The 24,809-nt window shown below is 43.5% G+C and overlaps 1 protein-coding gene across 1 annotated transcript in view; it reads left to right on the top strand.

The window, feature by feature from the left end:
- Positions 1 to 24,144, top strand: part of SH2B2 (SH2B adaptor protein 2) — a 140,312-nt gene extending 116,168 nt beyond the window's left edge. Inside the window, exons 4-9 of the mRNA XM_040338411.1 lie at positions 7,006 to 7,097; positions 10,203 to 10,297; positions 10,419 to 10,592; positions 14,622 to 14,812; positions 19,224 to 19,395; positions 23,720 to 24,144. Of these exons, the coding sequence (XP_040194345.1) occupies positions 7,006 to 7,097; positions 10,203 to 10,297; positions 10,419 to 10,592; positions 14,622 to 14,812; positions 19,224 to 19,395; positions 23,720 to 24,021 (1,026 nt within the window). The 3' untranslated portion in view covers positions 24,022 to 24,144. The remainder of the gene's footprint in view (positions 1 to 7,005; positions 7,098 to 10,202; positions 10,298 to 10,418; positions 10,593 to 14,621; positions 14,813 to 19,223; positions 19,396 to 23,719) is intronic.
- The last annotated feature ends 665 nt before the right edge of the window (positions 24,145 to 24,809 follow it).

Genomic DNA, 24,809 nt, shown 5'->3' with positions numbered 1-24,809 from the left:
TCACAGGCATTGAGACGGCGTATCTTTGGGCGTAAATACGACGTGATACTGAGCATGCGCGCGCATGCGCCATTCGTTCGGCCATGCATCCACATGGGGTCACGCTTAATTTAAATACAACACGCCCACAACCTGCCTACTTTGAATTACGCGCGCTTACGCCGGCCGATTTACGCTACGCCACCGTAACTTAGGACGCAAGTGCTTTGTGAATACAGCACTTGGCTCTCTAAGTAGCGGCGGTGTAGCGTAAATAAGATACGCTACACCCGCACAACGTAAAGCTGCCCTACGTGAATCTAGGCCTTCATTTTTTATTTATTTTTTACCTTAATGCATTCTCTGCATTAAGATAAAAACCTTCTAGGTCCAGGATCCTTCACAGTACCCCCCCCCCCCCCCTTTTACTTACCTGAGCCTGATCTCAATCCAGCAATGTGCCCCAAAACAGTGGCTTTCTCCGCTCTCTCCCTCCTCACAAGTCAGATTGATAGCAGTGAGAGCCATTGGAGGGGCGGAGCCAAGTTGTGACAGGGCGGGGCCAAGTTGTAATGCAGGCCGCGGGGCCTGCATAGGAATCAGCTTCTTATGGGAGAGCTTGTTGAAGAAGAGAAGCCAGGAGCACTGTCGGGGGACCTGAGAAGAGAAGGATCAGTGCTGCTCTGTGCAAAACCATTACACAGAGCAGGTAAGTATAACCTGTTTATTCAAATAAAAAAATGAAAGTTTAGAATCACTTTAAGGGTGAAAGCAAGGGCTAAATTGTATCATACAGCCAGCAACATAAAAACAACTGTGCAGCTAGTAATTATTTACACAATTGGGCCATAAAATGTATGAAGTCTGAACAAGGATGATTATTAGGTGGCCGTCCTAGGCTGGCCATGCATTGACTGTTTATTTTTTTTTATCATTCTCTCATCCACACAAACAAGGTAGATGGAGGAATCCTCCCTTCTGTGCTATTTTATTCTGACAGCGGTGACTCCTCCACTGCTAGAATACAATGCAGCCGGTTTTCCAACAGTCCAGTTCTAGTAAAGTCAATCATTAGATTGACTTCTCTAGAGCAGGAATGGCCATAGATGGATCAATATTATTCTGGTCCCTTCTAAACCAGTCGAATTTTGATCCATCAATGGCCAGCTTTAGCCCCCCCCTTTTTTTTAACATTCCCTCCCCTTTATTTTCACCTAGTGATTATTTATTATTATTATACAGGATTTATATAGCGCCAACAGTTTGCGCAGCGCTTTACATCAGGGAAGACAGTACAGTCACAATACAATTCAATACAGGAGGGATCAGAGGGCCCTGCTCGTTAGAGCTTACAATCTAGAAGGGAGGGTCAAGTGGAACAAAGGGTAGTAGCTGTGGGGGATGATCATATGGATTAAAATGCAAATACAGTTGTTAGGTGTGGGTAGGATAGGCTTCTCTGAAAAGGAGGGTTTTCAGGGATCCTCTAAAAGCTAATAGAGAAGGAGATAGGCGGATAGATTGGGGTAAGGAGTTCCATAGGCTTGGCGAGGCTCTGGAGAAGTCCTGGAGACGAGCATGGGAGCAGGTGATGAGAGAGCTAGAGAGTAGGAGGTCTTGAGAAGAGCAAAGAGAACGATTATGTTGGTATTTAGAGACTAGGTCAGTGATGTAGCTGGGGGCAGAGTTGTGGATCTTGCCAGTACCATCCTTCCTTCCTGTAGAGCAGGGGTCTCCAAACTTTCTAAGCAAAGGCCCAGTTTACTGTCCTTCAGACTTTGAGAGGGCCGGAGTGTGACCAGTGTGAGTAGAAAATGCCCTAGCGTCAATGTGGGTAAAGAATGCCCTATCATTGATATTAGTGGGAGGAAAATGTGCCTATTGTTGGTATTAGTGGAAGAAATATGGCCCCATCATTGGGAGGAATAGGGTCCCCTCATTAGTGTCAGTGGGAGGAATAGTTGTTGGTATCAGGGCAAAGAATTGTGCCTCATCATTGGTGTCAATGGGAAGAATAGGGCCCCTGCAGTTGGGTGTCAGTGGGATGAATAGTGCCCTATTGTTGGTATAGAAGGGATAGTGCCCTATTCTTGGTATAGAAGGAATAGTGCCCTATTGTTGGTATAGAAGGGATAGTGCCCTATTATTGGTATAGAAGGGATAGTGCCCTATTGTTGGTATAGAAGGGATAGTGTCCTATTGTTGGTATAGAAGGGATAGTGCCCTATTGTTGGTATAGAAGGGATAGTGCCCTATTGTTGGTATAGAAGGGATAGTGCCCTATTGTTGGTATAGAAGGGATAGTGCCCTATTGTTGGTATAGAAGGGATAGTGCCCTATTGTTGGTATAGAAGGGATCGTGCCCTATTGTTGGTATAGAAGGAATAGTGCCCTATTGTTGGTATAGAAGGGATAGTGCCCTATTGTTGGTATAGAAGGGATAGTGCCCTATTGTTGGTATAGAAGGGATAGTGCCCTATTGTTGGTATAGAAGGGATAGTGCCCTATTGTTGGTATAGAAGGGATAGTGCCCTATTGTTGGTATAGAAGGAATAGTGCCCTATTGTTGGTGTAGATGGAATAGTGCCTTGTATCAGTGTGGGGAATAGTGTCTCAAGGGCCTGATAAAGGCAAGCAAAGGGCCACACCCGGCCCCCGGGCCACAGTTTGGAGACCCCTGCTGTAGAGTAACAACACTCACTGCCCTGTATTTATGGTGTAGTGGCTTTGTCACCATAGGCTCTCTGAAATACAAGGACAGTAGATATTTGGCAAGTTTAATAGGTGTTTTTCTTAAAATATACTTAGCCTGAAAAAAAAGAAAACAAATGCAGCCACATCTAAGGAATAGTAAGCTGCAATATAGAACATATTTTTCTTTGGTTTCGATGTTTAGCTGTTCTCAGGCTGTTTATGGACAATATGCCATACTGTCTATTCAATATCCTGACTGTAATTAATTAGAGATCAGTGCAATCTGGTGAAAAAACAGATAATCTGTTTATTATTCCCTCTCTGCCTCTACTGTGATAATATGGGTGTACTACATACTGTTCACAGTCTGCGTCATTAGCGAGACAGCAAACGCTTGTTTTGTTTCTGCCATTAGATGTTCCATAAATCATGACCTACGTTATCAGGATAAATAAAATGTGTGAACTTCTGACAGCCAAGGATTCAGGAAAGGAGTGGACCTTGCATATGACCAGGATAACGTTTCTGATGTTGATGAAGCTGAGGCTTGGCAGCGTCTATCAGTGCTTAGCACCTAGGGACTTAGGGCCAGACATGCCAGCCACACTATAGTTCACCAGCCAGGCCTTTGGTGAGCAGAGGAATGGTCGCATACTGGCATTTCCTGATGTGTGAAAGAGCCTCAACAAGTCTTCAGGGTGAAATAAGGATAAGCCAGACCACAAAAACCTTCATCTGAAAATTAACATGCATAAGATATCCAACACGTAAACAGACAGACTGAAATATATCTGCTGGCTGCATAGTATTATTATGCGATGTGATGATATTATGAATATTAATACAGTAGCTACTACTACTACTATTACTACAAATAGAAAAAAAGAAAAACGTGTTTGGCTGCAGACATAGATGATCAGTGTTAGGACCCTGTAAATCTAAGACTTAATCTGAATGTGGAATGTTGGACCTAAATGTGGAGTTTATTAACTGTATAGTGCTATCCTCCAGTATCAATAAAAACAGAGCACAGGAAGCCATGTGGCGGGCCCCTCTGTGTCATCCTAGTGAAGACAGACCGAATCTGAACTGTATAAATCGTTTTTTTATACATTCAGAAAATCAATAGTAGGATCTGATTGCAGGTTCTGCTATAAAAACTCTTGGTGGTCACTGCTGTACTTTTTAAGTGGTAAAGGTCTTCATAATTCGCATTAGAAAAAGCTTAAAGCGGAAGTTCACCCGAAAAAAAAATTTAAGATTAGATTGATGCTCATTTTGTCAAGGGGAATCGGGTGTTTTTTTTTAAATCAAAGCCGTACTTACCATTTTAGAGAGCGATCTACTCCGCCGCTTCCGGGTATGGTCTTCGGGACTGGGCGTTCCTATTTGATTGACAGGCTTCCGACGGTCGCATACATCGCGTCACGAGTAGCCGAAAGAAGCCGAACGTCGGTGCGGCTCTATACGGCGCCTGCGCACTGACGTTCGGCTACTTTCGGAAAATCGTGACGCGATGTATGCGACCGTCGGAAGCCTGTCAATCAAATAGGAACGCCCAGTCCCGCAGCCCATACCCGGAAGCGGCGGAGAAGATCGCTCTCTAAAACGGTAAGTACTGCTTCGATTAAAAAAAAAATACCCGATTCCCCTTGACAAAATGAGCATCAATCTAATCTTAAAAATGAACTTTTCGGGTGAACCTCCACTTTAAGCCCTGGTTCACATTGATGCTACTTTGAAATCGCTACTTCACTTGAAGTAGTGTGATTTCTAGGTAGCAAGGTCAGCATGATTTCAGGTGCTACTTGATAGACATTTGTGTGGCTTCATGTACAGATGTCTATTGAAGTCACACCTGAAATCGGCAAAAGTAGTGCAGGAACTACTTTTGCAAATCGGTGCGTCGCTACAAAATCGGTATTGGAACAATGCCATTGCCTCCAATAGGCTGCAACTTGTCATGCGATTTGATCTCTCAAGTCGCATGACAAATCGCTCGAATGTGAACCTAGGCTTAGTTAGAGTTTGGTAAATGTATAATGCCAAACTTTTGCACTTGAAATTAAATACTCACTCTACATCAAGGATCCCCAAACTTTCTAAGGGCTAATCTACTGTCCCTCAGGCATTAGAGGGGCCTGGACTGTGGCTAGCGGCTGTGGAAAATGCCCTGGAATCAGTTCCCAATCATTGGTTTTAGGTTGAATATATTTTTTAACCACTTGAGCCCCGGAGGATTTGGTTGCCCAAATGACCGGGCCATTTTTTGCGATGCGGTACTGCGTCGCTTTAACTGACAATTGCGCGATCGGGCGACGTTGCACCCAAATTGACGTCCTATTTTTTCCACAAATAGAGCTTTCTTTTGGTGGTATTTGATCACCTCTGCAGTTTTAATTTTTTGCACTATAAACAAAAAAAGTGTACATTTTTTTAAAAAAGCAGTATTTTTTAACTTTTTGCTATAATAAAAAAAAAATTATAAAAAAAAACGAATTTCTTTCTCAGTTTAGGCCGATACGTATTCTTCTACATATTTTTGCTAATAAAAATCACAATAAGCCAGGGCTCGACAAAATCCGGGCACCCGGTCTAAATTGCGACTAAAATTAGCGACCTGGCGCCAGGGGAAGCTTAGGCCTGCAGAAGGCCGCAAAGCCGTGGCCTCAATTACCGGCCGGTGCGGAGGTGGGGGCACACGGAGACACAGGATACCCCATCCTTTGTCTCTGTGTGCCCCCACCTCCCCCGCCGCGCGATTGCGGCGGGCCGCACCAGCCAGTAATTGAGGCCGCGGCTTTGCGGCCTTCTGCAAGCCTAAGCTTCCTTCTGTGATCTGGCACCATCTTGTGGTGACCGTTGGCATGACAAGTAAACCAGCAATCCAGCAATTCTAATGGAGCTTCCCCAGTGTTTTCACTGCCATCTCCTTCCCTCTAACTCAGTGGTTCTCAACCTTTCTAGTGCCGTGACCCCTTGATAAAATTTCCCAAGTTGTGGGGACCCCTAACAGTAAAATTATTTTCGTAGCGTGGGTTGTCCGCACCCAAGGAAAGGCAATGGGATGAGTGGCAGTGCTGGCAGGGAGCTGGGATGAGTGGCAGTGCTGGCGGGGAGTTCTGATCAGCCAACTTAGGTGCTCTTGATCAAGGTCATCTGCTGATCTGAGAACTGTAGTGGGGACTTTTAATGGCAACTATAATCACAGGTTGTGTTACTTACTGTGTCTCCGACTTTGTGGTATCTCGTAGCTGTGACACCTATGCCAAAATCAGGAGATGGGGTCTCCAGCTCCTCCCATTATCCCATTCCTCATCAGCTGACATCTAGTTTCTGTTCCCCAGCCAATGCCGTTAACTGAATGGGCAGCTGTGAAGAGGCTGAGTGGGCGGCCACGGGCCCCAGGAACAGCCCTGCTGGTTAGCCACAGGTTCCAGGGACAGCCCTGCTGGGTGACCGCAAAAAGGCTGGGAGAGCAGTGCAGGCTTCAGGAACAGCCCAGGATTCGGTGACCCCTGGCAAATCATCATTCGACCCCCAAGGGGGTCCCGACCCCCAGGTTGAGAACCACTGCTCTAACTGAAGCCCCCAAACATTATATATATTTTTTATTCTAACACCCTATAGAATAAAATGGCGGTCGTTGCAATACTTTCTGTCACACCGTATTTGCGCAGCGGTCTTACAATCGCACTTTTTTTGGGAAAAAATACACATTTTTTAATTAAAAAATAAGACAACAGTAAAGTTAGCCCAATTTTTTTTTTATATATTGTGAAAGATAATGTTACGCCGAGTAAATTGATACCCAACATGTCGGAGGGGAGAGAAGACCTTTTTTTTTTTTTTTTAAAGAGTACAACAAACGCAATAAAAGATGCTTTAGACTTTACATAAATAGCGACAGGTTACATGATGTTTGCCAGGGCACCACTGTGAGGTATGTATAAAGTGAGTACAATAAACAGCCATCGTAATGTGCAGCTGTTTATACAGCATAATTCAACAGATGGTATAAATATAGACACACAGCTCTTTTAATAGTGACATTTTTGGGGCAATCCCTACACAGGGGACCTGTTTAAAGCTATTAAGTGTTAGGAAGGATTTTTACTTTAAGTATACCATGGTATGTTAAATGGTATTGCAGTTTGATGAATCAGGGCCTTAGATTGTACATGTTTAAAATATGGCTTGGGAGCTGTTGGTATCTCTGATGTTATAACGGGGTTTAATACATTGATTGCAGTGTTTTTTGTTTTTAGCTATACATAAAGAGATTTTTATTAATAATAATGTAATTTATATATGTAATATTTTGTCTTGTAGGTAGAAAACAGTGCAGAATATATCTTAGAAACCATTGACTCTCTCCAGAAACATTCTTGGGTTGCTGACATACAGGATTGCATTGATCCTGGGTAAGCAGGTTTTAACATGCATATTAAAATTTGAATAGCTCAAATCTGCTCATTCAATTCATTCCTGAAAAACTCCTCAGTGTGAAAGGGGTCTAAGTGAACATTTTTTACCTTACTTTTTTCATAAAAGTGAACCTACCCCTTAGTTTGCATGCAATGGCCCAGATTCTCAAAAGAGATACGACGGCGCATCTCCAGATACGCCGTCGTATCTCTGCCTAGCGCCGTCGTATCTATGCGACTGATTCTTAGGGCCAGATTCACGTAGAAGTGCGGCAGCGTAACGTATCGTAGATACGTTACACCGCCGCAAGTTTTCATCGCAAGTGCCTAATTCACAAAGCACTTGCAATGAAAACCTACGCTGGCGGCCTCCGGCATAAGCCCGCGTAATTTAAATGGGCGTGTGCCATTTAAATTAGGCGCGCTCCCGCGCCGGACCTACTGCGCATGCTCCGTTTTGAAATTCCCGCCGTGCTTTGTGCGAAGTGACGTCATTTTTTCAAACGGCGACATGCGTAGCGTACTTCCGTATTCCCGGACGTCTTACGCAAGAAGGAAAAATTTTAAAATTTCGACGCTGGAACGACGGCCATACTTTATACAGCACATACGTGTGCTGTGTAAAGTTAGGGCACCAAAAACGACGACTAACTTTGCGACGGGAAACTAGACTAGCAGCGACGTAGCGAACGCGAAAAACCGCCGTGGATCGCCGTAACTCCTAATTTGCATACCCGACGCTGGTTTACGACGCAAACTTCCCCCAGCGGGGGCCGCGGTACTGCATCCTAAGATCCGACCGTGTAAAACAATTACACCTGTCGGATCTTAGGGATATCTATGCGTAACTGGTTCTATGAATCAGTCGCATAGATACTCTGAGAGATACGGCGGAGTATCTGAGATACTCCGTCGTATCTCCTTTGTGAATCTGGCCCAAAGAATCAGTTACGCATAGATATCCCTTAGATCCAACAGGCGTAAGTCTCTTACGCCGTAGGATCTTAACTGCAATTTTTTTTTTTGCCCGCTAGGTGGCGCTTCCGTCGATTTCCCCGTCGAGTATGCAAATTAGCTAGATACGCGAATTCCCGAACGTAAAGTTGCCCCTGGGTCTATGAGGCGCAGTCAATGTTAGGTATGGCCGTCGTTCCCGCATCGAAAATTAAAAAATTTACGTCGTTTGCGTAAGTCATCCGTGAATGGTGCTGGACGTACTTTACGTCCACGTCAAAACCAATGACGTCCTTGCGACGTCATTTAGAGCAATGCACGCCAGGATATTTTAGGGACGGCGCATGCGCAGTTCGTTCGGCGCGGGACGCGCTTCATTTAAATGAAACACGCCCCCTACCCGCCGAATTTGAATTCCGCCGGTTGTTTTACGCTGCGCCGCCGCAACTTTACAGGCAAGTGCTTTGTAAATAAAGCACTTGCCTGAAAAACTTGCGGCAGCGTAACGTAAAACAGATACGTTACGCCCGCCCAAATTTACACCCATCTACGTGAATCTGCCCCAATGTTTTTATGTGGGTAGAATTGTTTTGACTGCAAGAGCACTGTTTTATTTTTAACAAATTGAACTTGATTAAATATGCCCTAAAGTGGTTGTAAACCCTTACATATAACCAGTGAGGCGACTGGTCTCAAGTGATGCACAGAGATTAAACAAGTCCTCCTACAAAGGATGTTCAAATCAACTTGGGTACAACAAGCCTGCCTGATTCGCTTGCAGTTATCGCAAGCAGCTACTACAGCTGCGAGCGATAATCACTGTCCTGTCCCGGCAAGGACAGCTTCACTTACCGGGAGAAGACGGTTGCTCTGCAGGAGGGATTCCCTTGTCAACATCGTCAAATCTCTTTTTTGCAAAGCATGGTTGCGGGAAAGAAATTTGCTCCATCTATGGCTTGGTGCTTTCAGCAGTTGGCACTCAGTAACAGGCCGGCGTATCTTTCTGTGCAATCCACATGAGGACACATGGGGACATGTGATGAGGGGTGTCTGTTTCTTGGCTGCAGAGTACTGTAGTGTGAGGAAGGAAGCACCAGCACCAGGGGAAAACATTTTTTAAGACATTTAGAAGGAAGTCCGTAACAAATCATAACCTATGGGGATTAAGGATTATAAAAAGATAAATAGTTGCAAGACTTAATTTGGGCAAACTTCAGTAAAACTAGAGTGGATGAGAGTGTGGTCCATTTTTTTCCTGGATATGAGCTGGTATTCATCACTATAGATGGGGACTTCTGCTTGGTGATGAATCCTGAAGGTCAAGGGAGAAATTACATGTTTTTTTTTATCAATACATTTTTTATTGGGTTTATCAATTTACAACACTTGAGGTACCGTGTTTCCCCGAAAATAAGCCTGGGTCTTATATTAATTATGCCAACAAAAGACACAGTAGGGCTTATTTTCGGGGTAGGTCTTACCATGTAATGTGCTGTCTTCTCTCCCCCTCTCTCTCCCTGATTGTCAGGAATCCCCAGTGTGAACCGAGTTAAAATGCTTGTACGATCCTATAATCCACTCTATTACAGTAGTATATAATGTACAATGTGTGCGTTTCTGTAATATAATTGTGCCAAATACATTTGTTATAGCGCCGCTCTGCACTTCTGTTACCCGCCGGAGCTCTCTTCCCCGCAATTATATTACAGAAACACACACACATTGTACATTATATACTACTGTAATATAGTGGATTAGAGGATTTTACAAGCATTTTTAACTAGGGCTTATTTTCGGGGTAGGGCTTATATTGCAGCCCTCCTGGAAAATAACGCTAGGTCTTATTTTCAGGGTAGGTCTTATTTTTTGGGGAAACCGGGTAGTTGCATTCAATATACAACTTAAGCAGTATAATCACCTTGTACAGTCAAACATTTAACAGAAAAAGAATATGGTACCCGGCGACCTAGGCCAGCCTACCCCAATTGGGTACTGAAATTACATGTTTTTTAAAGGTAATGAAGACCATGTGGTTTGGATCCCCATCCCTTTATTTTCACTCAGCTGGTACATTAGCATGCTTGGGTAGACAAAGCTTTCTGTTAAAAAACTTAAAATATAACATGGCTAACAGTAACTTTCTTGCAGGGATAGTGGGGATGACATAGAACTTTCTTCTTGTGAGCAGGGAGCATGTCTGCCTGGCCGAGTCTCATCCTGTAGCTGTGAGTTTCTTGCTGAAGGTAAGCAGTGCAGTGGTGGAACCATCCTCCATCCAAACGCTATAGACATTCATATTCTTTAATTTACACTTTTTACCTCAGTTCAGCTAATCCATTTGTTTATTCACTTGATTCCCCACAGCATCTTACCGCCCTCTGGATATGTGTGGTCAGGATGCAATGTCTGCCACACTTCCAGCTGCTGTAGCTCCTCCGACAAGAAGCCGAGAACATGCCACATCGGAGCATATCATACAAGTCCCCCTAGAGAGCTTCCTCCAGACCTTGGAGACTGCAGCTCCCAGCCATGGGCCAGGTAAACTATGCAATACAGAAACTCTGAAATTCACAATGTCTTTTTAATTATGGTTATACAAGGTTTTTATTCCATCTCCAGTGAAAAACTTTCTCCAGACCTTGGAGACTGCAGTTCCCAGCCATGGGCCATAGAAACTATCCAACGCAGAAACTCTGAACTTCACCGTGTTCTTTAATTATGGTTATACCAGGTTGTTTCAGAAAGTACCAACATGAGCCGTTTAAAATGTACATGATGACAAATTACCCATCAAAATAAATCCTTCCAGATCAATAAAGGTCTCTGGATAGAGCAATTTGATATATGCTAGTGGGTGAGTTATTACATGATCATTAATGGAGCCATTTTGTGGTCTAAATCCTCAGAATGAAGCAGAAAAGTAGCTGATCTTATTGTACTGCTTGCCTTGCTGGAAAAATATAATTAATGCAAATTAAATTGGCAGCATAAGCGGAATTCTACAGTATGTGGTACATTTATCCTTACAGAGCAGTTCAGTCAGAAGGATTTAGAAATCCAAGTAAGGCCCATGGTGCAATGTTGGCGATTTTGTAACAGCAATTTCAAGCAGCTACAAATTTGCACTCCTTAGGCTGCATTCACATCTAGGCAGACAAATTGCGGCGACAAATAGCGGCATTTTGTACCGCGATTTGTCCGCCTAGATGTGCCCCTAGATTGTCCCCCTATGGAGATGGTTCCCATCTCCTATGCCGAACGCCGAAAGCCGCCTGAAAAAAAGGTCCGGGACTTTTTTTTCAGGTGGCAGGCGTTCAGCGTTCGGCGTGGAGATGTGAACCATCTCCATAGAGGGCAATGTTAAATCATCCCTCTGGCGTCTTGGGGCGGCAGCGGCGTCACACTACAGGCGACAAAACGCCTAGGTGTGAATGGGGGCTTAGGCCTCGTACACACGACCGGATCTGTCTGCTGAAACTGGTCCGACGGACCAGTTTCAGCAGACATATTCGGTCGTGTGTAGGCCCGACCGGACAATTGTCCGGCGGATCGGACAGTTTCCAGCGGACAAATGTTTCTTAGCATGCTAAGAAACCTGTCCGCTGGAACCATGTCCGTCGGACATGTTCGGTCGTCTGTACAGACTCACCGGACATGACCGACCGCCATCCCTCGCATGCGTCGTACTGAATCGGCGCATGCGTGGAAGCTTTGAACTTCCAGGGCCGCCCACGTCGCCGCGGCGACGGCGTGGCCACGTCCCCGTGTATTGTTTACGCGCGGATTTCTGTCTGATGGTGTGTACAACCATCAGACAGAAATCTCCAACCGGACATGTCCGCTGAAAACGGTCCGGCGGAACGTTTTCAGCGGACTGTCCGGTCGTGTGTACGAGGCCTTAGACCACATTCACACTTGAGAATGGGGCCAACAGCAAAAACATGCGAGAACCTTGGCGGGGTTGAACACAATTGGAGGCTGCCAGCTCCCACAGCTAATCATGACTGCTCATATGTAATTGTTAATGGAGAGATCACCTGCGACTGATTGGCCCTGGATGCAGATAAATGTGAAAGGGCCTGATGCCCTGTACACACAAGCCGTCTGAAAAAAGTTGGATGTTTTTTCTGACAGAATTCCGCTCAAGCTTGGCTTGCATACACACAGTCACACAAAAGTTCTCTGAACTTTCGAGCGTTAAGAACGCGGTGACGTACAACACTACGACGAGGCAAGAAAAATAAGTTCAATGCGTAGAATTGTTTCCAAGCATGCATGTTTTTTTTCCCGTCGGAATTCCATTCAGATGAACGGATTTTCCGATAGGAATTTTTTCCGTCTAAAAAATTGAGAACCTGCTCTCAAGCTTTCGCTGGCGGAAATTCCGACAGCAAAAGTCTGATGGAGCATACACACAGTCGGAATTTCAGATGAAAAGCTCACATCAGACTTTTGCTGGTGAAAATTCTGCTCGTGTGTTTGGGGCATTAGAGTTTTTGTTGGTAGAGAAAAAATGAATTGCAGTTAATAAAATGTCTTTGTCAATTCCAAACAATCTGTATCTCAGCCCCTAAGTGACTGACTTTTTGTAGTGTTTGGAGTTAGTGACAGAATCGCCAACTTCAGTAGCTACTAATGCTACACAATTCAGCTGCTGATGATCATGGCACACCATTGATTTGTAGCTGCAGATAAGTATTGTAATGATATAGAGCCCTAAATCCTCACCCATGCAGCTGAGAATCGCCTATCTTTAGGCGGGCGTAGCGTATCTCAGATACACTACGCCGCCGTAACTTAGAGCGGCAGGTCCCGTATTCAGAAAGAACTTGCGCTCTAAGTTACGGCGGCGTAGTGTATATGGACCGGCGTAAGCCCACCTAATTCAAACTAGGCTGGTAGTGGGCGTGTTGTATGTAAATGAATCGTGACCCCACGTAAATGATGCGCTTTACGAACGGCGCATGCGCTCGCATGCTCAGTATCACGTCGAATTTTCTCCCTAAGATACGTCGGCTCAATGTTTCGGCGACGTGAATGTAACCTACGCTCCATCCCCATTCACGGACGACTTACGCAAACAACGTAAAATACGACGCTGTTCTGACGTTTCTGACGTCCATACCTAACATGACTTACCCCTGCTTTATGAGGGGTAAAGTTACGCCGGACCGACGCCTTACGTAAACGCTGTATATAGATGCGCCGGACGGAACTACGTTTGTGAATCGGCGTATCTAGGTCATTTGCATATTCGACGCAGAAATCAACGGAAGCGCCACCTAGCGGCCAGCGTAAATATGCACCCCAAGATACGACGGCGTAGGAGACTTACGCCGCTCGTATCTTGGCAACCGTGAGGCGTATCTGATTCTTTGAATCAGGCGCCAAGATACGACGGCACACACTTAGACTTACGACAGCGTATCTGGAGATACGCCGTCGTAAGTTGTTTCTGAATCTGGCCCATGGAGTCTAGAGATCTGGTAAGCTCACATCCTGTTATTACTGTGGCGGTGCACCAGGTAAATATTCATTTAAACAATCATGTTTCTTTGGATATTACTTCAATGGACTTTCTCTTCATCTGTCACTATGCACTTTAGTGTTCAAGCACTATATGTTTTTTATGATTTTCTTTGAACTTCATTTATGTTGCGCTGCAATTTTATTTTTAAATACAAGCAGCTAACCTGAATTGGGTCAGTTATTAGCCTCTTAATTTCCCTGTATAACAGAGTAAGAAGCAGCACAGAAACCAATCGGTTCATGTACTGACAAGAAGCGTGCTGATATGAGGAGAAAGCAGACTGAGCAGGATCAGCTTATGACTATGCTACTTCTCCTTTCACTGTCCATTCCTGGACTCACAGGAAATGGGTTTTAGGCTTCATTTCCATGGACGTTTTTTACAGCTTAAAAACGCCTGTCCATGTTTTTTTTTTTTTTTGAGCTGGAGCTCAAAAACGCAGTGGTAGCGTTTTTGAGCGTTTTTGAGCATTTTTAAACGTCTGGCGTTTTTACAGCTCTAAGGCTGGAGCTTCAGAACGCCCTGGTCCTGGGTTTTTTTTGCAGCTTAAAAACGGCTCAGCCATCTACAGCTCAAAAATGCCATGGTGGGCATGAGGCCATAGACTAACATGGAGAGCCGTTTTTAAGCTGCAAAAAAAGCTCAGAAAAGTGGCTGTAAAAACGTCCAAAAACGTCCATGGAAATGAAGCCTAATAATGCTAACCCATCAGACTGAGGACGCTTTGGGACAAAAAAAAAAGGACTGCAGGGTAAATGTCTGAATTGAAGTTTTCATATTGCAGCAAAAGCTGATTTTATTATTTCATATTTAATTTGGCTATTTATTTTATGTATTTATTTTAATCTTGCTACTTTTTCCTGGCGTTCTGCTTTAAAGTAGAAACCCTTATAAGTAAGTATGTATTTTGTAAGCGTTGGCAGAAATAAGTAATATTTAAACTACTTATTTTACTTTTCCATAGGAATGATAACATGAAAGTAACAAAATATGTTATTGTACTATTACTTTTAAATTTAATTTCGTTGTGTTAATAGGTGATGATGGTGAGAAATTTGAAATTAATCTCTTTGATTATCCTTGGTTCCATGGGACACTGTCAAGGATCAAGGCTGCTCAACTTGTACTTGCCGGTGGAACCCGAAGCCACGGACTCTTTGTCATCAGGCAAAGTGAAACCCGCCCAGGAGAATATGTGCTGACATTCAACTTTCAAGGCAAAGCAAAGGCAAGCACTCTATACTACTTTAAAAGTTCTTCCCCGTCATATGAATGTTATTTGATGATTTGTATTCTTTAAAGTAAGTTTTACACAAGAAAAGATATTTGGTCAATCCATTGGATGAATTTTTGTTTATTTTCACCTGGTGATCCTGCCAGTAACATACTTGAGATTAGCATGAAATAAAATACGGAGAAAGGTATAGACTCTGACCCATAACCTGCATGCCTTCGGGCATGACCACCAAATATGTGCCATAGAACCTTCCTGTGAACATCCCCGAAAGCAGAGGGAAGAGTAAGTTCTGATGAAACAAGCCAGTCTAGCCGGCGTATAATACCACCTAAACAACACTTTATAGGCATTCTCTAATATAAGAATATTTCTTGAACACTTGGAAAGGGCTATAGTAACTGGGAGTGAATGTCCGTGAAACCATTTGCAGTCCTCCAGGAAAATTGGGCTGGATTTTCGCAACCTGGAGGGAATAATGAGTAGTGAAGACGTCGGAGATGGGGAGAGATCATACCCGCGGAATATTTAACAGAGTCCCATAATCGTAGAAAGTGGGCTGAATAGGAGGGAGCCAGGGCAGGGATCAGATAGGTGGCCCATAGCCGTAATTGGTATGTTTCGTGGAGATGGGATAGCAGGGCTATGTTTGCTGCAGTATAGTAGGCCTGTAAAATAGGGACCGAAAGGCCACCATTGATCCTTCGGGCGTACAAAACCTGTTTACTGATTGGAGGACTGGTGGATCCCCAGATATGCTTCAAAAGCTTGCTTTGATGTATGCGTAAAATGTGTGGAATGACTAAGACGGGCAAGACTCAAAAGAAATAAAGTAATTTCGGGAGATAGGACATGCGAATTGTGATTATCCTACCGAACCAGGACAATGGTAAGTGGGACCAGGAGGACAACATATGTCAGACAATCTTTTGAACAAGGGTGGAAAATTGGCCTAGTACAATCCAGCATATGATGGGGAGTCATATACGCTGTCATTCATCGCAGGAATGAGGATCCAAAACCATAATGATGGCTTACCGACATAAAATAAGGACATGACAAAGTATCAAATGCCTTTTTCACATCAAGGTACAAACGCATTGATTCTAAGGAAACTGCTGTGGGCTATATGTTGTAACTGTATTATTCGCCAAACAATGTCCCCTGCCTGTCTCTGCGGAACAAAGCCAACTTGATCCTTTTTGAATAAGCAGGGAAGGAAAGAATTTAAACGAATTTTGCTAGAATTTTGATATCTATGTTAATAAGAGAAATGGGCCTGAAGTTGGCCCAAGAGGTGTGATCGCTGTGAGTTTTAGGAAGCATCACTATGTTAGCGGTCAAAAGGTCTGATGTGAAGGTCTGGACAACTTTTAACTGAATTTTTACATAGCTGTCAGATGTGGAGCTAAAACGTTGGCTAGCTTCCTATATTAAAGTGCCGTAAAGCCATCCGGACCAGGTCATTTGCCCACGTTTAGGTCTTTAATGCATTGTAAGACTTCCGAGATTTATATACCCGGTCCATAGACGTGCGAGCCTCAGTCAATGTGGGAACTGAAAGATGACTGAGGAAAGTATCAGTGTCCTGACTACATGTCTGATTAGGGGCCGAGTACAACGGAATTTCTCCAAGACCCACACTGGGTTACCAGTAAGTACATAAAGTGATAGGCGTAAATTTAGGAGTAAAAGTATCTAGCCACTTGGCCAACATCTGATTCTGCCTATTCGCCTTAGCGTACCACTATTGGCGGGACCAATGCAAGATGCGCTCAGCTCCATCAGTGAAACAAAGGTCCAGCTCTCAGCGGGCCTGGTCCAAAAGTTTATGGCTGGCAGGGGTGGGTTATTGTTTAAATGCAGTGGAGAGTACCTCCAGATGGGCCTCTAGGTCAAGTTGTTTTAGGCAACCTTTTTCGCTTGTGTTTCGCAGCCATCTAAATAATGTGGCCCCTAAGAACTGCCTTATATGCCTCCCCAGAGGGTTACAGGAGAGGAAACCGAACCTGCGTTAAGGTAGAAATATTCCACAGAAGCTTTTGGGATATCTGCCTGGACCTCTTTGAGAGATAAGAGCCATTCATGACCCAGGGGGAGTGCTGAGGTTTATTAAGTATAGAATGGCAAACTACCAGGACAGGATTGTGATCTGACCATGGGGCAGCAAGGAAAGAAGTAGATACCACTAGAGGGAGATGTTCCTCAACATAAACATATGATGTATTCTAGCATGAGAGTGATGGGGGTGGAAATAATGCGTGTAGTCTTTACCCAGGGGATGAAGCTCTCCCCAGAGATCAACCAGATCATGAGATTGTAAAGAACAAGCAAACTTTTTGGCCTCAGGAGAGGGGGCAACGCGTTCTGAAGGATATTTGTTCAAAGCCAGATTTGAGTCTCCTGCAAGGAGAGTACCCTTTTGGTGGGATGACAGCAAGTAGCAGATATGGGTCAGAAAAGTTACCGGGGTGCTGTGAGCTCCATGCTGTCAGTGGAGTGAGTCCCGTGCCTCCTGTGCCTGCGTGGGGGGGGGGGAGTGTTTGCTGCCAGTGCTTCAAGCCCTGCACGGGGGGGGGGGGGCTGTCTGTGGGGGGGGGGGTTCTGTGTCAGTGGAGCAAGCCCTGCGAAGGGGAGGGGGGGGTGGTCTATATATACCTATCTGTAATGCTGGGCTATATACCAGTGGCGGCTCCATGCATTGAGGGCACATGGGCGCCGTCCCTGCCACTGCCCCCCTATTCATGCGCCCGCCCCTTTCAGGAGGCTGAGTGTATGGATTCCTATGGCAGGGGTGTTTTTTTTTTTTATCTTGAATGTTATGTTATGTTTATCATAATATGAGGTGATCCACAGGTCATTGTATATTACCAGAATGTGTTATGTGGGGGAGGGGTGGATTTCTCACTTTTTATACTGTGGATCACCTAATATTATGATAAACATAACATAACATATGATAAACATGTCCAAGCTAGATATGTAAATAACCTGTCACTCAAAGCAAGGAGAGAGGGAAGGGCTTTGTATTTAGACAGGGTTTTATCTGGAAGTCTGTTAATTTTCACTGAACAATAAAAGAGGATTGCTCAGAGCTGGATTAACTCTGTGTGGCAAGACTGGGCACAGATGATAGGAAATCTTATACTCTACATTGTGACATCCACTTTAAAGCAACTGATTAGAGCCAGAGGCACTAATAGGCTTCAAAAAAGGGTGGGCTCAACCAATTGTGTGACCATAGCAAATTCATTTTTGCTATTTTCACACTACAGTGCCTCCCTGCCAATCAGGAGGCAGGATGGTGAGACCTGTTTCCCGATTGGCCAAAGCGACAGACGATCCTATTGGAAGCCTAGCTGTGCTTTGGCAAGCAGAGCAAGCACGAGGAGCAGACACATCTGCCGCTGCTGCCCACACTGTGAGGGTGAGTGAAGACACAGGACAATCCTTTTCACAGCCCGGCACAGCATGGATCTTCAAGTAACATGCAAAAGTTTTTTTATTCAGAGTGAGCACATCACAGCGAAGGAGTGCAATGTTTCAAGCCTATGAAGAATCCTTTCATTTCAAGGCCACGTAGGGCCCGTTTGTCAGGCATGCGATGATCACATGCCTGACAAACGGGCCCTACGTGGCCTTGAAATGATGCACTCTTCCACTGTGATGTAGTCACTTTGAAACGTTTGGACCTTACTTGAAGATCCTTGGTGTGCTGGCAGATTTGAACAGTGATCACTGCCGATAGGGTGAGTATTGCAACCCAAGCTGTTTTTTAATTCTTGAGAGCTTCTAGGGCTAACATTTTCTATTTTTTGCCCAAACTGGACTTTAAAGTATAATTTATAGGCAAAATCTTTGTTCAATCTTGGAGAGGGATTAAAACACCCATAAGGTTTTTATTGCTGTCTGTGCCTCTATTTGTCCATTTACCTTTTTTATTTTTATTTGTCAGAGAAAGTGAAAATAAAAGAAAATCCCAAATTTGGGTTGTCCCCATGAAGGATAATAGAGGGGTAATTGTCCAATGGGGACACTAGTTCTGATGACCTGGGGGGCCTAAGCATTCCCTTAATTTGCAGGGATTTTTTCTCACTTCCTGTTTTGGCTATGGGACAGGAAGTGAAGGGAAATCTCCCCAATGGGACACAGATGCCAAAACAAAATGTGTCAAGGTTATGACCCTCTCTTACTCGATCTAAAATAAAAAATAAAAGTCTTGCCTATAGTTTTACTTTAATTTTCATTCTATATTCTATTGAAATTGTGAAAATGCATGTCCCTTCTACTTCCTAGTTTCTTGTTGCCTTGATTTGGAAGGGAGAATCTAATTTCTTTAAAGTGATCTGACAAAAAGCTAATCTTTTTTGTTTATTGTAATTGTATTGTAATTGTAATTTTTCAGCACCTACGATTATCTCTGAATGAGAATGGACAATGTCATGTACAGCACCTCTGGTTCCAGACCATTTTTGATATGCTGAAACATTTTCACTCTCACCCGATACCCCTAGAATCTGGTGGTTCAGCTGACATCACCCTGCACAGCTATGTTGTTCCACAGCTTCCGATACCTGGTGAGGCTTTTATTTATGTTACTATTCACTGGCATTCAAAGACAAGCTATATGGGTAGGCTCACATTTATCACATTTGCCCTGGATGTAAATATTTAGCTCAAATTCTTAACTCGTAATAAAGATTTTTAATTTACTGTAATAGCTATGAATGACTTCTACAAAAAGAGAAATGTATTTGAATTTTATTAACTTATTTCTTGGTAAGACAATATTGTCTGCGATTTAACACGTGCTGCCATATGCGCTACAATGTGTTTTTATTTTTTTTAGGTCTACACTCATTTAACTTGATGGGTAAATTATAGGTTTCAAACCCAAAACTGCAATTTTTCTAAATGCTCTGCAGTGCATGGTTCTGGAGAGAACAGACCTCATTGACATGAATGAATTTAAAGTACTTGGCAGATAACTGCTATTACACCAATTTTCTGTATATGTTTGTGTAGGGACACTTTGCACTCTCCTGCTTGTTTTGTTTTCTCCAATCAAACTATTTCAAACTGCTTCAGGTATAAAGTACAGGTACCTAATGGTTGTGATACCCTGCTTTTACAGCTGGATTTCAGGCCGTTCGGACAGGCAAAGCTTTGGCACCCCGTTGATAGCGATGCAGCTTGCCCACTTCTTCCTGCCTCCTGCACATTCCTATAAGGGGGGTGAAGTAATGGCAAGCTCTGAAACTACCTTAAAGAACTTTGGCTGCCCAGTATTCAGCCAGCAGGGCGTTAGAAGCTACCGTTAGGTGTATGTACTTTATACCCTCTGCAGGTTATTTTTTAATTCATGGCAATATCTCTCTAGGGCTAGCCATAAACTTTGAGATTTCTCTCATTCAGTTAAAGCAGGGGTTCACCCAAAAAAAAAAATGTAATTACATCTAGCAGAGCCAGCATACTAAGGACATTTACTTTCGGCAGGAAAAAAAAAATTTTTCCCTCCGTACATACCTTTATATTTTGTTTTTGTCCAGGGCTTCCGGGTTCCGATGACTACGGGACTGGGCGTTCCTATCCTTCTGTTCGATGATTGACGGCTTGTGAAACAGGTGACCTGTCGCACAACGCGCATCACCAGATGTTGGGAAATAACCGAGCTGCGAGTCGGCACTATACGGCGCCTGCGCAGTCAGCTCTACACGGCGGGCGCAGGCGCCGTATAGTGCCGACTCGCAGCTCGGCTATTTCCGGAAATCTGGTGACGCGCGTTGTGCGACAGGTCACCTGTTTCACAAGCCGTCAATCATCGAACCGAAGGATAGGAACGCCCAGTCCCGCAGTCATCGGAACCCTGAGGCAGGGATAGGAACGCCCAGTCCCGGAGTCATCAGAACGCGGAAGCCCTGGACAAAATCAGGATATAAAGGTAAGTACGGAGAAAAAAAAAAAAGACCTGCCGAAAGTAAATGCCCTTACTATGCTTAGTCTAATGTTAAAAATTAGTTTTTTAGGGTGAACCTCCACTTTAAGCAGGCTGAACAAGTAAAATAAATAGATTTGCCCCTATTCATGCTAAACAGCATAGATGGAGGGATCTCCGCGGCTGACTATTGTATTCTAACAGATGCTGCTCCTGCGCCTCTGAGGCCGTGTACACACGGGCAAACATGTACGATGAAACCGGTCCGCCGGACCGTTTTCACCGTACATGTCTGCCCGGGGCTTTCTGTACGATGGCTGTACTCACCATCGTACAGAAATGCGCGCGTAAACAATACGCGGGGCGTGTCGTCGATGACGCGGCGACGTGGGCGGGCCTGCCAGTTAAATGCTTCCACGCATGCGTCGAAGTCATTCGACGCATGCGAGGGATGGCGGGCGCTCAGACATGTACGGTAGGTCTGTACAGACGACCGAACATGTCCGAGCGGGCAGGATTCCAGCGGACTGTTTTAAAACAAGTCCAGGAATATTTGCCCGCTGGGAAAAGGCCCGGCGGGCAAATGTTTGCTGGAATCCTGCCCGCTCGCGCCTACACACGACCGAACATGTCTGCTGAAACTGGCCCGCGGACCAGTTTCAGCAGACATGTTTGGTTGTGTGTACGGGGCCTGAGAGTACCCAAACAGTGACTTTATCAGATTGGTTGCAGTCACTGTTCGGTCAAGAATTTTCTGTGCGACTCATTTTTGGAAGGAAGTTTGCCACACCAGATGATGCCGACGGGTCACCAAAGGCTCAGATTTCATTAGATTTACCAGGAATCAGTGAAAAGTCAAGCTGTATATGGCCAGCATAAGTAACAGGCAGTCTTCCTTTGTTTTAAAAAGAAAGGCAAACTACTTGAAATCACATCTGGTGTATATGAGCCTCTATATGATTGTCCATTCATCTTTTATATGCATGCATTAATGTATACCAGCATAACATACATTCAGAAAAAATGTGATACAAAGAACTACACACAACACAAAGAGGAATGTGACTGTCCATTCATGTTTTATATGCATGCATAAATGTATACCAGCATAATATACATTCAGAAAAAATGTGATACAAAGAACTACACACAACACAAAGAGGCATGTAAACAGAGAGATACATCCAGTATAATCAATTAAACTATTACTACTGTATATCCATTTGTAATTGTAAAACTTTTTAAAAACAGCAACATACACATTTACTGCATTTTACACATATGAACATCTCTTGCAAAATATGGGCCATCTGGGAACAATACAGAAAAGGGGTCTGAAAAGGGTCTTTGGTAAACGAGAGGAGTCAAAGGAGATTTGTGAGTGGGGTAAAAAAAAAAAAAAGGGGGAGCTCTTGATTTTAGGGTAGAGTGGCATGCCTTTTATAGCTAACTGCATTTGAGAGAAACAGAGAAAAACGCATATGTGGAGTCCGTGTGCCGCGCACCCCGAAAATGCAGGAACAAAAATGGGAAGGTCCCCCAGTGGGGTTTTTTAGCGGCATAATGTTCTAGGAAAATAAGAGTAGTTGAATAATATTGAAGTTAAAATCTTTACTTTGTTTCTTTTTTGTTCAATAAAGTTTTTATTGAGTAGAAAGTATAAGTAAAGACATACAGTATTAAAGGACATACATGAAATAAAAATAAATATTAACCAAAAATACTAGCAGTAGCAGTAATAGCCCCAATATTGGCGAACAACATAATCAGGCAATAAGCACCGTTAGAGGCACGGAGGCATATTGGTGAAAAATACTTTCAAGAGCACTTAGTGAAACAACATACCGGACAATAACATCTTTACTTTGTTTCAACATTAAATTACAATAAAATGTACAACATGGTTGGAGCATTTGTAAAAAAGTGTAGATAATATACATATAGTACACTCTGATTATACATGAATAAAGAAATAACAGTGGCAAAGATCAACAGCAATACCATACATGTTACATCGTAGTTCAATTGGTTTCTGTATGAGTACCCCAATTGGTTTCCGTATGAGTACTCCGACGCGTTTCGACCTAAACTGTCACGGTCTTCTTCAAGGGAATTGTACTCTGATAGATATAATTAGAAAAATTATTAAAGTTACACCCCTCTAACAAAAATGTTTAACATCTGCTGAGAGGATATTGCTGAAATTACATTTACCACTCAAGGGTTAATGAAATAACATGTGATCAGAGATAGTTGCTGAGAAGTAAAAATTATCCGAAGACCCCCTACTCTTCGACTCTTCGGATCATTTTTACTTCTCAGCAACTATCTCTGATCACATGTTATTTCATTAACCCTTGAGTGGTAAATATAATTTCAGCAATATCCTCTCAGCAGATGTTAAACATTTTTGTTAGAGGGGTGTAACTTTAATAATTTTTCTAATTATATCTATCAGAGTACAATTCCCCTGAAGAAGACCTTGACAGTTTAGGTCGAAACGCGTCGGGTTACTCATAGGGAAACCAATTGGGGTACTCATACGGAAACCAATTGAACTACGATGTAACATGTATTGTATTGCTGTTGATTTTTGCCACTGTTATTTCTTTATTCATGTATAATCAGAGTGTACTATATGTATATTATCTACACTTTTTTACAAATGCTCCAACCATGTTGTACATTTTATTGTAATTTAATGTTGAAACAAAGTAAAGATTTTAACTTCAATATTATTCAACTACTCTTATTTTCCTAGAACATTATGCCGCTAAAAAACCCCACTGGGGGACCTTCCCATTTTTGTTACTACATTTTGAGAGAGCCTTCAGTAAAAGTATTATTTATTTTGAATCTGTGTATAGTGACAATGAGGATACTGTTTACACATGAAAGAATGGATCTCTTTTAGGATACTGTTTACACATGAAAGAATGGATCTCTTTTTCTTTTCTTTGCTTTAGAGCCTGGACCTGCTGTTCCTAGTTTCCAGCAGCAGCAGAGCTGCAGGACTGATACCCAATCTCAGCACTACTTCTCCAGCTCTGGGGCAAGTAATGCGCCACCTGCGACACCTCCAGACAACCCCACTGCCAGCAGCCACTCGACATATCACAGAGTAGACGGGACCCTTGCTGCCAGAAGCCGAAGCAACAGTGCAGAGCTTTTGCTAGAATCACCAAATGGAAGCACAGAAGACTACCATGAAAGCGACGGGTCTCGGAGCCGCACAAGAGCCGTAGAGAACCAGTATTCTTTCTACTGATGAATCCTGTTTTAAGCCACATCACTACTAGTTTTCCTCAAATTAGATGTCAGCATTATGGCTGACATACACAAAGTCCTTGTGTGCCACATGAATTCTTCCAAGAACAGATGCTGTTATGATGATACACACAATCTTCTTCCCAAATGGTGAAAAGAAACTATGATTAGAGGGCCTTTGGTGGAAAAAGTACAGAGAGCGATACTGTAGGCTGCCATATCTGACCACCTCCTGAAAATGCCAGTTGCCTGGCTGTCTCTGGGTTAAGTACTTTCTACAACCTGACCTGTGGTAGGCATGCAGTTAGAAGTCCAGAGTCAAGACATGGAACTCCTAATCTGCCTGCTTGTTCCAAGCCATTGATGTACAAAGCATGGAAGTCATTGGGTCAGCAAGACAGCAAGCATTTTGAGAAGTGAACAGTGGCAGCCTACCATATTCTCTCAATTCTAGTTTCCTGCACCCAAAGCTTTTAAAGGACCACTATACTCAACACATAAAGATGATATTGTATGCATTAGGTCAGGGATATGCAATTAGCGGACCTCCAGCTGTTGCAAAACTACAAGTCCCATCATGCCTCTGCCTCTGGGTGTCTTGCTAATGGGTGTCAGAGTCTTGCTATGCCTCATGGGAATTGTAGTTCTGCAACAGCTGGAGGTCTGCTAATTGCATATCCCTGCATTAGGTGAAAGAGAGTGTAATTACATTTACAACTACCATATTCTATCCTACACATTGGTGGGCCCCAAAATTACATTTGGTAGAAATGATCCATTAAAATAATT

The sequence above is a fragment of the Rana temporaria genome, chromosome 2, assembly GCF_905171775.1.
Source record: "Rana temporaria chromosome 2, aRanTem1.1, whole genome shotgun sequence".
NCBI classification, from domain to species: domain Eukaryota; kingdom Metazoa; phylum Chordata; class Amphibia; order Anura; family Ranidae; genus Rana; species Rana temporaria.
The sequence above is the reverse complement of the archived record's forward strand: the minus strand, read 5'-3'. Positions and strand labels throughout refer to the sequence as shown.